The following is a 13,227-nucleotide window of genomic DNA, read 5'->3' as shown; positions in this document are numbered from 1 at the left end:
CAACTTAAATTTTATTAGAAATGTTTGCAGAGCCTGCTTGGGATTCTCCCTCACTCTCTCTCTGCCCCTCCCCTACCTGCATGTGCTCTCCCTGTTTCACAAAATAAATAAAAACAATAGATCGGAGGTCATCAATATATCATGTTTTGTGTAAGCCCTATATTTACCTGGAGAAAGCACTATAACAGACTTTTTCTAAAATGGTAATGATATTTTAAAAAGGTACTGATTGGGGCGCCTGGGTGGCTCAGTCACTTAAGCGTCTGACTTCGGCTCAGGTCATGATCTCATGGTCCGTGAGTTTGAGCCTGGCATCAGGCTCTGTGCCGACAGCTCAGAGCCTGGAGCCTGCTTTCGATTCTCTGTCTCCCTCTTTCTCTATACCTCCCCCACTTGTGCTGTCTCTCTTTCTCTCTCAAAAATAAACATTAAAAAAAAAAAGGTACTGATGATGGTTTGATTTTATATATATATAGTATATATATGTATATATATATGTATGTATATATATATAAAATATATATATATAAAATATATATAAATACACACAATTATATATATATATAATTTTTTAAATGTTTATTTTTGAAAGAGCAAGTGTGAGTGCAATTTGGGGAGGGGGAGAGAGAGAATCCCAAGCAGGTTCCACGCTGTTAGCCTAGAGCCTGACACTCAGGACTCAATCCTACGAATCATGAGATCATGACCTCAGCCGAAATCAAGAGTTGGATGCTTAACCGATTGAGCCACTCAGGAGCCCAATGTTTTATATATATATATATATTAAACCTGCCTGGATAATTTTACAGTAAAACCTTGGTTTGTGAGCATAATTCATCCCAGAAACATGCTTGTAATCCAAAGTACTTGTATATCAAAGCAAATTTCCCCATAAGGAATCATGGAAACTCAGAACATTCGTTCCACAATCCAGAAATATTCATGTAAAAATGATTACAATACTGTAATCTAATACAAAGTAATAAAGAAAAATAAATTAACCTGCACTTACCTTTGAAAACCTTTGTGGCTGGTGTGAGAGAGACAAAAGAGAGGAGGGTTATACCACTATCGCTAACGGAATCACTGCTGTCTGTTGGCTCAAATGGAATCTTTCTCGTTTTGGTCAACTTTAACAAGGAACCTGTTCAGTGACCTAGCATTGAAGCAATGCATTCCTAAGCTTACTCTTGTATGGAAAAGCAAAGGACTGTCCATAGGTGCTTTGAAGTGACGAAACATACACTAGTGCTGGTTGAGGGCACCTTCCAAAGTTCTGAAAAATCACTGATTTTTGCCAAACACCATGGCCTGAGACCAAGCATCCGAGCATGGGAGACTGATCACCCACAATCCCTCAGTTAGAGAGAGAGAGAGAGAGAGAGAGAGAGAGAGAGAGAGAGACCATTGGTTCAGTTGTGATGATGTGACGTTTGGCATCACATACTACTTGTACTGCAAGACATCGCTAGCTTATCAACTTAAAATTTATTAGAAATGTTTGCTCGTCTTGCAGGACACTTGCAGAACAAGTTACTTGGAATCCAAGTTTTTACTGTATTTTATTATCATTATGGAAACTTTTAAAAAAATCAATAATACCATGTTGTTTCTTTTGTTATAAAGGATTTGTATAAGTCCTTGAAAATACTGTCTGCAGAACTGGTGCCTTGGCATAATTTAAAAAAGCAGGATGAAAATGAAGGTATCAGAGTTGAAGATCTGTTATTTATAGTAGATACCATGTTAGAAGAAGTTGAAAATAAGGAAAAGGTAATGCTTAATACTTATGTAAATTTTCACATTTTAATGTAATCTTATCTTAAAAATGGATACTGATACAGATATTGATATTCTACTAGAATTCTATGTCTCTTTAAAGTTTTTATTAAAGCCTTGGGATTATTTTAAGACGTGGACCATCTTTCTCTTTCTCTTTTGGACAGGACAGCAATATACCAAACTTAAAAACTTTGCAAGCTATTGTTTCTCACTTCCAAAAATTATTTGATGTGCCTTCTTTAAATGGAGTCTATCCTCGAATGAATGAAGTTTATACTAGGCTTGGAGAAATGAACAATGCTGTGAGAAACCTCCAAGAACTCTTAGAATTAGGTGATGACTCTTTGCCCTGTCTGGCCCCCATTTAAGAATTATTCCTGATAGATTCTATGTCTCCCTCTCTCTGACCCTCCCCCGTTCATGCTCTGTCTCTCTCTGTCTCAAAAATAAATAAACGTTAAAAAAAAATAAAAAAGAATTATTCCTGATAAATCAAGTAAAAGTAGGTTAAAATTTTTTAAGTAAAAAATTGAGGATAATGGAAGCATAAAGTATTTGATTTAATGATTTTGAAAATTCAGTTTTAAAATACCCTTTTATTTTTTTCTTACAGATAGTTCAACTTCATTGTGTGTGTTGGTGAGCACAGTTGGAAAATTGTGTAGGCTGATTAATGAGAATATGAATGAGCAGGTTATGCAGGTATTAGGACCTGAAGATCTCCAAAGGTATTTATTTTAAAAAGTTTGCAAAATATTATCCAAAATGCTTGGAGTGATGAAATTAAAGACTTTCAAAACTTTATAAGTTATTTACCTTTCCTGTTTGGGATAGCATCTTTTAAATAATTTGACAGTCTAAAATATCTCACACCTTATAGATAGATGGAGAGAATGCCAACCATTTTCAAGGTAAAAATACATTGTAGGGCCTCTAAGTTTATATAGGGTGGGTCAGGACTCCAGCATTACTGCTCTAAGCCTGTTCCCAGGGGAAATTATATATATGGAGAAATTCAGACCTTATTAGCAACATCATGTAAGTGTTCAGAATATATAAACCAGTCCTATTTTTAATATACCACCATAGACCACTTAATAATCACTAACAGTGTATTATTTGATTAAAAGATAAATGTTAAGGATTTTTTTTAAAGCTAGTCATCTCTAAAATAAGATCTGATTTTTTTAAAAAATATTGAAACATTCTAGCTATACTTCAAGCAACTCTCCCACCCCCTCCCCCCAATTTGGTACTGTAACATATGGGAAGAGGAACATATACATAAACCACCTATTCCATATATTATGTAAGTTTTCCAAGAAATATCCTTACCTAATCTGACACTTGAGTTTTCTGATACTTGATGCTTTTTTTTTTTAATTTTTTTTTAACTTTTATTTATTTTTAAGAGTGAGAGAGGGGCACCTGCGTGGCTCAGTCGGTTAAGCACCTGACTTTGGCTCAGGTCATGGTCTTAAGACTTGTGGGTTTGAGCACCGCATCAGGCTCTGTGCTGACAGCTCAGAGCCTGGAGCCTGCTTCCCATTCTGTCTGTCTCTTTCTCTGACCCTCCCTGGCTCTCACTCTGTCTCTCTCTCTCTCTGTCTTTCTCTCTCTCTCTCTCTCTCAAAAATAAACAGTAAAAAAAATGTTTTCGAGAGAGAAGGAGAGAGAAATGGGAGGAGAGCATGAGCGGGGTAGGGGCAGAAAGAGGGAGACAGAGGATCAGAAGCAGGTTCCATGCTGTGAGCGCAAAGCCCAATGCTGGGATTAAACTCAGGAATGTGAGATCAAGACCTGAGCTGAAATCAAGAGTTGGCCGCTGCTCAACCAACTGAACCACCCAGGTACCTCAAAACAAGTGGGTTTTTTTGTTTGTTTTTATTTTTTGAGAGAGAGGGCACAAGTGAGTGAGGGGGTGTGGAGAGAGAAGCAGGGCTCCAGCTCACCTGATATGGGACTCAAACTCAGGAACCATGAAATCATGACTTGAGCTGAAGTCAGATGCTTAACAACTGAGCCACTCAGGCGCCCCTGATACTTGCTGCTTTTAAAAGGAGCATAGCTCTCATTATTGGTCTTTTTTCCCTTCCCATATTTATACTGTCTACTGATACTTATTCTTAATGTTTAATAGAATACTGGATATAAAAAACAATTTTTAGAAAACGTTAAAAAGCAAGGTCTCTTAAAAATCCTTGAGCTAAATGGAAAGTTTTCCACATCAGGAGTGTTACATAAATTTAACTTTGGAACACGTGTTTACACTGATAATAGATATTTCTCTACAAACATAGTAAAAGGTCAACACAGAGCTCAAAAATCAAGGATTGCAGTAAATGATTATTACATTTATATTTAAATTAGCAGGAAATTTCCTAACATTTTGAAAATGTTTTATTTTCAATCAAATGCAAACCTTAAGTTGGAAATTCAGTGTAAACTGTGCATTTTTTTTAAAAGCATTATCAACAAATTGGAAGAACATGAGGAATTTTTCCCAGCATTTCAGGCATTTACTAATGATCTACTTGAAATCTTAGGTAAGATCTTTGTTGTTGGTGGTTAAATTTTGAGTCTTAAGATATCATTGGGTTGGAGGGAAGAGTGTTCCTTAGTCACTGTATTAGTGCTTGTACCTAGAAGTGTTTTGTTAGAAAGTGTATAAAAAGCACTAACAGTTCTGGAAACACACTCCTAACTTGCAGTTAGAGTTGGTTAGGGTTGGTCTACAGAACAGAGAAGGTACATATCCTTTAAGGAGCTGGGGATTGCCTTTGTTTTGAAATCTTAAAAGGAGAAATGGCATTACTCTGGCTGGTCCCAGTTTAACCCTAACTCTGTCATGGCTTAATGAAAAGAAATCGTGATAGAATTTATGATCTTGGAAGATGTTTTGTGTTGTTTTTTTTTCTTCCTTTTTTTTTTTTTTTTTTTTTTAGATAGAACTTACTGTGTTTTTTAAATACACAAATTAAATTTCCTTCTCAGGTGATAAGTAATGTAAAATAAACATCTGTATAAAGAAAGACACATTTATAAATCTATATATAGTAGGGAAGATATATATTTGCATTTTTGGTCATATTGAGAGTTTTGTTAGTTTTATCTCTTGAAGGGAAAAAATGTAACTTATTTAGGAATTTTAGGCAAAACAGAGACCCAAGTCTCTTATCTTATAAAGTTTTTTTTTCATGTTTATTCATTTTTGAGAGAGAGAGAGTGCAAGTAAGGGTAAGGCAGAGAGAGAAGGAGACACAGGATCTGTAGTAGGCTTCAGGCTCTGAGCTGTCAGTACAGAGCCTGACAAAGGGCTCGAACTCATGAACTGAGAGATCATGACCTGAACCAAAGTCAGATGCTTAACTGACTGAGCCACCCAGGTGCCTCTAAGTCTCTTAAGTGTGATTATATATGGCTATAAAAGTAATTTATCTTACTATTAAGAACATTTTTAAAGTTTAAAGTGATTTATTCAGTGATTAATTTTTTTTTATATAGCTCATTTGAAAGATTTTTTTTTTTTTTTTTTTTTTTTTTTTTTAAAGAATGCCTCCTTGATATAGGAAATTGAATTGGAAGAGGAGAGGGCACCTGGCTGGCTCAGGTGGTAGAGGCTGTGACTCTTGATCTTACGGTTGTGAGTTCAAGCCCCACATTGGGCATAGAGCCGACATTTAATAAATTTCTTAAATTAGAAGAGAAAATGAGGTTTAGTAGAAGATAAGGGAATGAGTAAATTAAAATTTGGTAAGAAGATGAATAAATGAAAGAAACATCTGACTGGAATATCTAGCCTAGTAAACGTAAAAGGTTTGTGGCCTATTTTATGTAGACTGTGGAAGCAAGGGAGACCGTGACTGAATGTGTTTTAGGCATAGAAATGTGTTGCCTCGTATTCCAAACAGCTTTGTTTCATAGAATAATATTTTTCTTGCTTTGTGGTAGCAGTTAAACAGTGAGGTTCTCATCATTAATAAATATTTCAGTTGGTGTACAGGTAACACTTATTTCAGAATCCTTCTATAGAAACTTCCTCTTAGATACGATATTCAACATGGTTCATGTGGCATCATTTACTTCAATAAGCCATATCTCTCTGCGGATGAACTGTGTATTTTTGTCACAGTTGAAACTCTGGAGTTACATATGACACTTAACATTGGGAAAGTTAAAATTGTTTGGCAAACATAACTATTTTTATTATTACTAGACGTCATTTTAAGCATTTAGAACTATGGAATGTTGTACTGAATACCAGATATGGAGAAGGACTTTGTTTTCTTACATAAGTGGTATGATTAGCTGAGAATATTCTCATATCAGCCAAGATCCTTCTCTGTGGGATTTATTTATAAGGCAGATTTCTCATGTAGTGAAAAAACAAGTGTGATTTCAGAATGGGGTTCAGGAAATAACTTGATCTTGTACCTTACCGTGATATAAAGTATGAATCAAATAATCTGTTGTAGATCTGCATATATATTTTTTTTATATCCTGATGCTTTATAAGTGTATCTAGACAAGTATTCTGAGTGAAGTCAGGAGCTTAAATAGCATAGGCTATATATTTAGGCTAAAGGAAAAACAACCAAAATTCAGCTAAACATGGAAGAAGAGAGGTGGAATCTAAGGAAGCATTTTTACATAAAAGAAAATGAATTTATAAACAGTGGCCTAGGAGAATAATGTAGAAAAAAGGGGTCAGAATCTAGAGAACCTCCCACTGGGGCTTTTGGGGCTGGAGTCTAGATAATGAGAGAAAAGGACCTTGCTTCTCCAGTGACCAAGAGCTTTCAGACTGAATTCTAACAGGCTGGTTGGAAGCAGACAGTCTTAGAAAGAGAAACCAAATTCACAAAGAATCTGGCAGAGAAGAACCTGAGCTAGTTTATCTGGTAGGGTGGACCAGACTAAGCTCTGCAGTACATTGCATCTGAGATTTGTACTTTGAGAAGCCTCACACTTTTTATTAGGTAGATATGTTGTTTTATCTAAAAGGTAGACCTCAGAATGATCTTACTGATGAGAAATTTGTCCAGTAGAATTAAGGAGAGGACTATGTTCCATGAGAAGAAATCATTAAGTCCTCAGATGGGTACCCAGAAGAGAGACAGCTTCTACGTAGGATTTCACCATGTAGGCTCACCCATGTAATTATATAGATTTAAAGAGGCAATGACATATTGCAAATGTGGCCAGTATGATCTCTTAATAAGAGGACACTGCTAATGAGATTAATATCAGAGTCAGAGGATACTTGTAGGTATATGGTAGCTTTTACAAACAGATGCCCTGTAAAGCATCTGTGTTTCAATCAGTGATACTCTTATCACCACTATTGTATAAAAATTTCTTGTGCATCAAAGTGCTAGTGTTGCCTTTGCGTTTGAGGTTTTCCTTTGCAGAGAGATTGTCATTTCATCTGAGCCTATCACTAGATAAAGCTATTCTTATTCTTGTTTTTCTGTTACAGAAATTGATGACTTGGATGCCATTGTACCTGCAGTAAAGAAATTAAAAATACTTTCATACTGAAAACAAATCAAATTATTTTTACTGTGTAAATTGCATTCTTAACATTCTGAGTATTTTGTAGGATCGTGCTTTAAGACAAGGGTTAAAAATGTATTTAGTCTCAGAATTCATCCCCTTCTTAATATTGGGTCTTCCCATCTATATTTTTGTTAACTTTGAGATTCTTATAGAGAAAATAGTTGCGAAGCTAAAGTGGTAAGTTAACTTTAAATCCTTTAATCTTAAGGAATTCGTGAGTGCTTATAAGATTGTTTTAAAATGTAGTGTGTAAGTAAAAGAAAAACTCAGGGAGACAGGTTGCAAACAATAGAAAGATTGCATTTAAATTGAGGGTTTACTGACCTTTTTTATTCTGGGAATAAGGATTGCCAATGGCTGTCTTGAATTCAGCCAATAGGAACCTACTGCTTTCCTGGCAAGGAAATTGCACATTCTACTGAGATATCCTTCATGGCACTTGACCTTTCAAAGCTGGAGGAAGAAAAGGAAGAAGAAAAAAATGTTTTATCTTTGGGTTAGGTTAGGAAATGAATTATGAGGTAATAGAGAGGAGTAGATAATAGTCTCTCATTGAAAAAAGTGTCTTTTTTGCAATCTTGATGTAATGTACTTTTTATAAGGACATGAAATCTTAAATAAAGTTCTTGTGAAGAATTTCCAAATGTAAGTGTCCTCAGTGATTTATTTGCATTATTCACATATAATGAGTCATATTCTCTTACAAGGCTGAGCCTTGCTGCATTTTATTTTACCAAGAATGCTTTTATTGCTGCTTCTACTTATTCTCTGTTCTCAATATTCAGTCTGAGTTTCTTAAGGGACCAGTGTTACTCTCCCCCCCCCCCCCCCCCCGCCCCACCAATCCCTTGCCACTCTGTTATAAGTAGCAGGCCTAGGTTCTTTCTAGATTTAAAATTCTTTGATTTTTTAAATTTTTTTTTTCAACGTTTATTTATTTTTGGGACAGAGAGAGACAGAGCATGAACGGGGGAGGGGCAGAGAGAGAGGGAGACACAGAATCGGAAACAGGCTCCAGGCTCTGAGCCATCAGCCCAGAGCCTGACGCGGGGCTCGAACTCATGGACCGCGAGATCGTGACCTGGCTGAAGTCGGACGCTTAACCAACTGCGCCACCCAGGCGCCCCTAAAATTCTTTGATTTGTTAGGCTGCAGTTACATTTCTAAAAATTTTTTTTAATGTTTATTTATTTTTGAAGGAGAGAGAGGGACAGAGTGTGAGTTGGGGAGGGGCAGAGAGACAGACACACACACAGAATCTGAAGCAGGCTCCAGGCTCTGAGCTGTCAGCACAGAGCCTGATGAGGGGCTCGAACTCACAGTGAGATTGTGACCTGAGCCGAAATCAGATGCTCAACCATCTGAGCCACCCAGGCACCCCTGCAGTTACATTTCTAAACATGAGCCCACAATCTGTGAAAGGACCTGTGTCTTTTGAGAGTTGGGTAGAAAAAGTAATTGGATATTTAATTATGTAAATACTCTGAGCTGATTAGATCACTCCAAGAAATTGCTGTGAGGCAGCTAGGAAATCTAATGTTATTTGAAATGAAAAAATATAATTTAAATTTTTTTTTTTCAACGTTTATTTTTGGGATAGAGAGAGACAGAGCATGAACGGGGGAGGGGCAGAGAGAGAGGGAGACACAGAATCGGAAACAGGCTCCAGGCTCTGAGCCATCAGCCCAGAGCCTGATGCGGGGCTCGAACTCACGGAGCGCGAGATCGTGACCTGGCTGAAGTCGGACGCTTAACCGACTGCGCCACCCAGGCGCCCCCATGAAAAAATATAATTTAAAAAGTATGTGAATTTAAATTTTGTTAGCTAGTTTAAGAATCTCTGGCTGACTCTTAGGTTTTTTTTTGTTGTTATTGTTTTTTGTTTTTCAATTTTTTTTTTAACGTTTATTTATTTTTGAGACAGAGAGAGACAAAGCATGAACGGGGGAGGGTCAGAGAGAGGGAGACACAGAATCCGAAACAGGCTCCAGGCTCCGAGCTGTCAGCACAGAGCCCAATGCGGGGCTCAAACTCACGGACTGCGAGATCATGACCTGAGCCGAAGCGGCCGCTCAACCGACTGAACCACCCAAGCGCCCCTTAGCTCTTAGTTTAAAACAAGTTTCAAACTCTTCCTCAGAGGCCTCAAGAGTTTTTTGGAGGATCACTGAATGGGACAGTGCCACTAGTAAGAACTTTAGGCCCCCTCTGTTGGATCTACTTTTATCCGGTTTTAATTATTTAAAATATAAGTAAAGTACTGAAATTAGTGTTTAGCCCCTTTTTAACTTTTTAATTATGGAATAATTGATTAGTAGGTTGAACATATTTAAAGTATACAATTTGATAAGTTTTGATGCACCTATACCTGTGAAACCATCACCACAATCAAAATAATAAACATATCAATCTCTCTCCAAAGCTTCTCTCTTTGCTCTTGGTAATTTACCCAGCCCCTTGCCACCCCTAAGCAACAACTGATCTGTTCTCTGTCATTATAGACTCGTTTGCATTTTATGGGATTTCATGTAAATGGAATCATAAAATTGATTTTAAAAAGTTGTTCTCTTTTTTTGTCTGGCCTCTTTCACCATAATTGTTTTGAGATTTTTGCATGTTGCATTTATTAATAGTTCATTCCTTTCTATTGCTGTGTAGTATTCCATTGTATGAATATACCACAATTTGTTTATCCATTCACCTAGTGATGGAGATTTTAGTTATTTTCCAGTTTTTTACTACTACAAATAAAACTGCTATAAACATTCATGTTCAGACTGTTATGTGGACATACCTGGTATCCAGTGTCTTGAAAACTGTTGTTTCATGTATTTTGTCTGTTCTTTGTTTTGTTTTGGTTCTGGTTGGTACAGGTGGGAGGGTAAATTTGGTTTCTGTTACTCCATCCTGGTTAAAAGTGGAAGTTTAGAAGTATTAAGTCTGAAAATGTGTAGGGTTCTTAGGTTGTCTTTTTATTATTTTTTTAAATTATTTTCTTCTAATTTTACTGCATTGTAGTCAGGACATGTTTTGTTTTTTGGTATCAGGTCTTTGGAAATTGTTGTTTCTTTGTCACTTTTTATGTGATGAAATTTATACATATTCCACAAGTTGTTTTAAAAAAAAAAGCCTGATCTCTATTTGATATATATGGCTATTATACTTTTTTTAATATATATAATTTATTGTCAAGTTGGCTAACATAGGGTGTATACAGTGTGCTCTTGGTTTTGGGGGTAGATTCCCATGATGCATAGCTTACATACAACATCCAGTGCTCATCCCAACAGGTGCCCTCCTCAATGCCCATCACCCATTTTCCCCTCTCCCCTGCCCCCATCAACCCTCCGTTCTCTGTATTTAATTTTATTAATTAAGTTCAATAATTAATTTAATATAATTTGTTGTCAAATTGGCTAACATACAGTGTGTACAGCGTGCTCTTGGTTTTGGGGGTAGATTCCCGTGATTCATCGCTTACATACAACACCTAGTGCTCATCCCAACAAGTGCCCTCCTCAGTGGCCATCATCCATTTTCCCCTCTCCCCTGGCCCCCCATCAACCCTCAGTTTGTTCTCTGTATTTAGGAGTCTCTTATGGTTTGCCTCCCTCCCTCTCTGTAACTATATATTTTTTCCCTTCCCTTCCCCCATGGTCTTCTATTTAGTTTCTCAAGATCCACATATGAGTGAAAACATATGATACCTGTCTTTCTCTGACTTATGTCACTTAACATGATACCCTCCAATTCCATCCACATTGCTGCAAATGGCAGGATTTCATTCTTTCTCGTTGCCAAGTAGTATTCCATTGTATATATAAACCGCATCTTCTTTATCCATTCATTAGTTGATGGACATTTTGGCTCTTTCCATAATTTGGCTATTGTTGAAAGTGCTGCTATAAACATTGGGGTACATGTGTCCCTATGAATCATCATTCCTGTGTCCTTTGGATAAATCCCTAGGCGTGCTATTGCAGGGTTGTAGGGTAGTTCAATTTTTAATTTTTGAGGAACCTCCACATTGTTTTCCAGAGCAGCTGTACCAGTTTGCATTCCCCACACAGTGCAAGAGGATTCCCGTTTCTCCACATCTTCACCAGCATCTATTGTTTCCTGAGTTGTTAATTTTAGCTACTCTGACCAATGTGAGGTGGTATCTCAGTGTGGTTTTGATTTGTATTGCCCTAATGATGAATGACATTGATCATCATTTCATGTGTCTGTTGGCCATCTGGATGTCTTCTTTGGAAAGTGTCTATTCATGTCTTCTGCCCATTTCTTCACTGGATTATTTGTTTTTCAAGTGTTGAGTTAAGTAAGTTGTTTATAGATTTTTGATACTAACCCTTTACCTGATATGTCATTTGCATATATCTTTTCCCATTGTGTGGGTTGCCTTTTAGTATTGTTGATTGTTTCCTTTGCAGTGCAGAAGCTTTTTATCTTCATGAGGTCTCAATAGTTCATTTTTGCTTTTAATTCCCTTGCTTTTGGAGACATGTTGAGCAAGAAATTGCTGTGGCTGAGGTCAAAGAGGTTATTACCTGTTTTCTCCTCTAGGGTTTTGATGGTTTCCTGTCTCACATTCAGGTCTTTCATCCATTTTGAGTTTATTTTTGTGTATGGTGTAAGAAAGTGGTCTAGGTTCATTCTTGTGCATGTTGCTGTCCAGTTCTCCCAGCACCATTTGCTAAAGAGACTGTCTTTTTTCCATTGGATACTCTTTCTTGCTTTGTCAAAGATTAGTTGGCCATACATTTGTGAGTCCAATTCTGGGTTTTCTGTTCAATTCCATTGATCTATGTGTCTGTTTTTGTGCCAGTACCATACTATCTTGATGATTACAGCTTTGTAGTAGAAGCTAAAGTCCTGGGTTGTGATGCCTCCTGCTTTGGTTTTCTTTTTCAACATTACTTTGGCTATTCAGGGTATTTTGTGGTTCCATACAAATTTTAGGATTGCTTGTTCTAGCTTCGAGAAGAATGCTGGTGCCATTTTGATTGGGATTGCATTGAATGTGTAGATTGCTTTGGGTAGTATTGACATTTTAACAATGCTTATTCTTCCAACCCATGAGCACAGAATGTTTTTCCATTTCTTTGTGTCTTCTTCAGTTTCCTTCATAAATTTTCTATAGTTTTCAGCATACAGATCTTTGACATCTTTGGTTAGGTTTATTCCTAGGTATTTTATGGTTCTTCGTGCAATTGTAAATGGGATCGATTTCTTGATTTCTTTTTCTTTTGCTTCATTGTTGGTGTATAAGAAAGGCAACCGATTTCTGTACATTGATTTTATATCAATGTACATTGATTTTTTGTATTTGAATTTGATTTTTCTGTACATTGATTTTATGTATTTGACTTTGATTTTATGTATGTGACTTTGCTGAATTCATGTATCAGTTCTAGCAGGTTTTTGGTGGTGGAGTCATTCAGATTTTCCATGTAGAGTATCATGTCATCTGTGAAAGTGAAAGTTTGACTTCATCTTTGCCAATTTGGATACCTTTTATTTCATTTTTCTGTCTGATTGCTGATGCTAGAACTTCCAACACCATGTTAAAAAGCGGTGAGAGTGGACATCCCTGTTGTATTCCTCATCACAGGGGGAAAGCTCTTAGTTTTTCCTCATTGAGGATGATATTAGCTGTGGGCTTTTAATATATGGCTTTTATGATTTTAAGGTATGTTCCCTCTATCCAGATTTTCTTGAGGGTTTTTATTAAAAAAGGATGCTGTATTTTGTCAAGTGCTTTTTCTGCATCTATTGACAGGATCATGTGGTTTGTATCCTTTCTTCTATTGTGATGTATCACATGGATTGATTTGCAGATATTGAACCAGCCCTGCAGCCCAGAATGAATCCCACTTGATCATG

At 36.7% G+C, this 13,227-nt stretch overlaps 1 protein-coding gene across 14 annotated transcripts in view; it reads left to right on the top strand.

Annotated features, from left to right (window-relative positions):
* The window catches only part of CEP70 (centrosomal protein 70), an 86,229-nt gene extending 78,244 nt beyond the window's left edge, over positions 1-7,985 (top strand). For 13 of the 14 annotated variants that reach the window (XM_086674390.1, XM_086674384.1, XM_086674392.1 and 10 more), the window contains 5 exons: positions 1,627-1,773; positions 1,947-2,115; positions 2,396-2,510; positions 4,249-4,328; positions 7,262-7,985. In XM_086674390.1, the coding sequence (XP_086530516.1) occupies positions 1,627-1,773; positions 1,947-2,115; positions 2,396-2,510; positions 4,249-4,328; positions 7,262-7,323 (573 nt within the window). In that variant the 3' untranslated portion in view covers positions 7,324-7,985. The remainder of the gene's footprint in view (positions 1-1,626; positions 1,774-1,946; positions 2,116-2,395; positions 2,511-4,248; positions 4,329-7,261) is intronic. The other variant, XM_086674395.1, reaches the window with a different exon arrangement.
* Positions 7,986-13,227: the final 5,242 nt, after the last annotated feature.

The sequence above is a fragment of the Puma concolor genome, chromosome C2 (genome assembly GCF_028749965.1).
Source record: "Puma concolor isolate L17-30 chromosome C2, mPumCon1.1.hap2, whole genome shotgun sequence".
NCBI lineage: Eukaryota > Metazoa > Chordata > Mammalia > Carnivora > Felidae > Puma > Puma concolor.
This window is presented reverse-complemented; position numbering and strand designations above follow the sequence as displayed.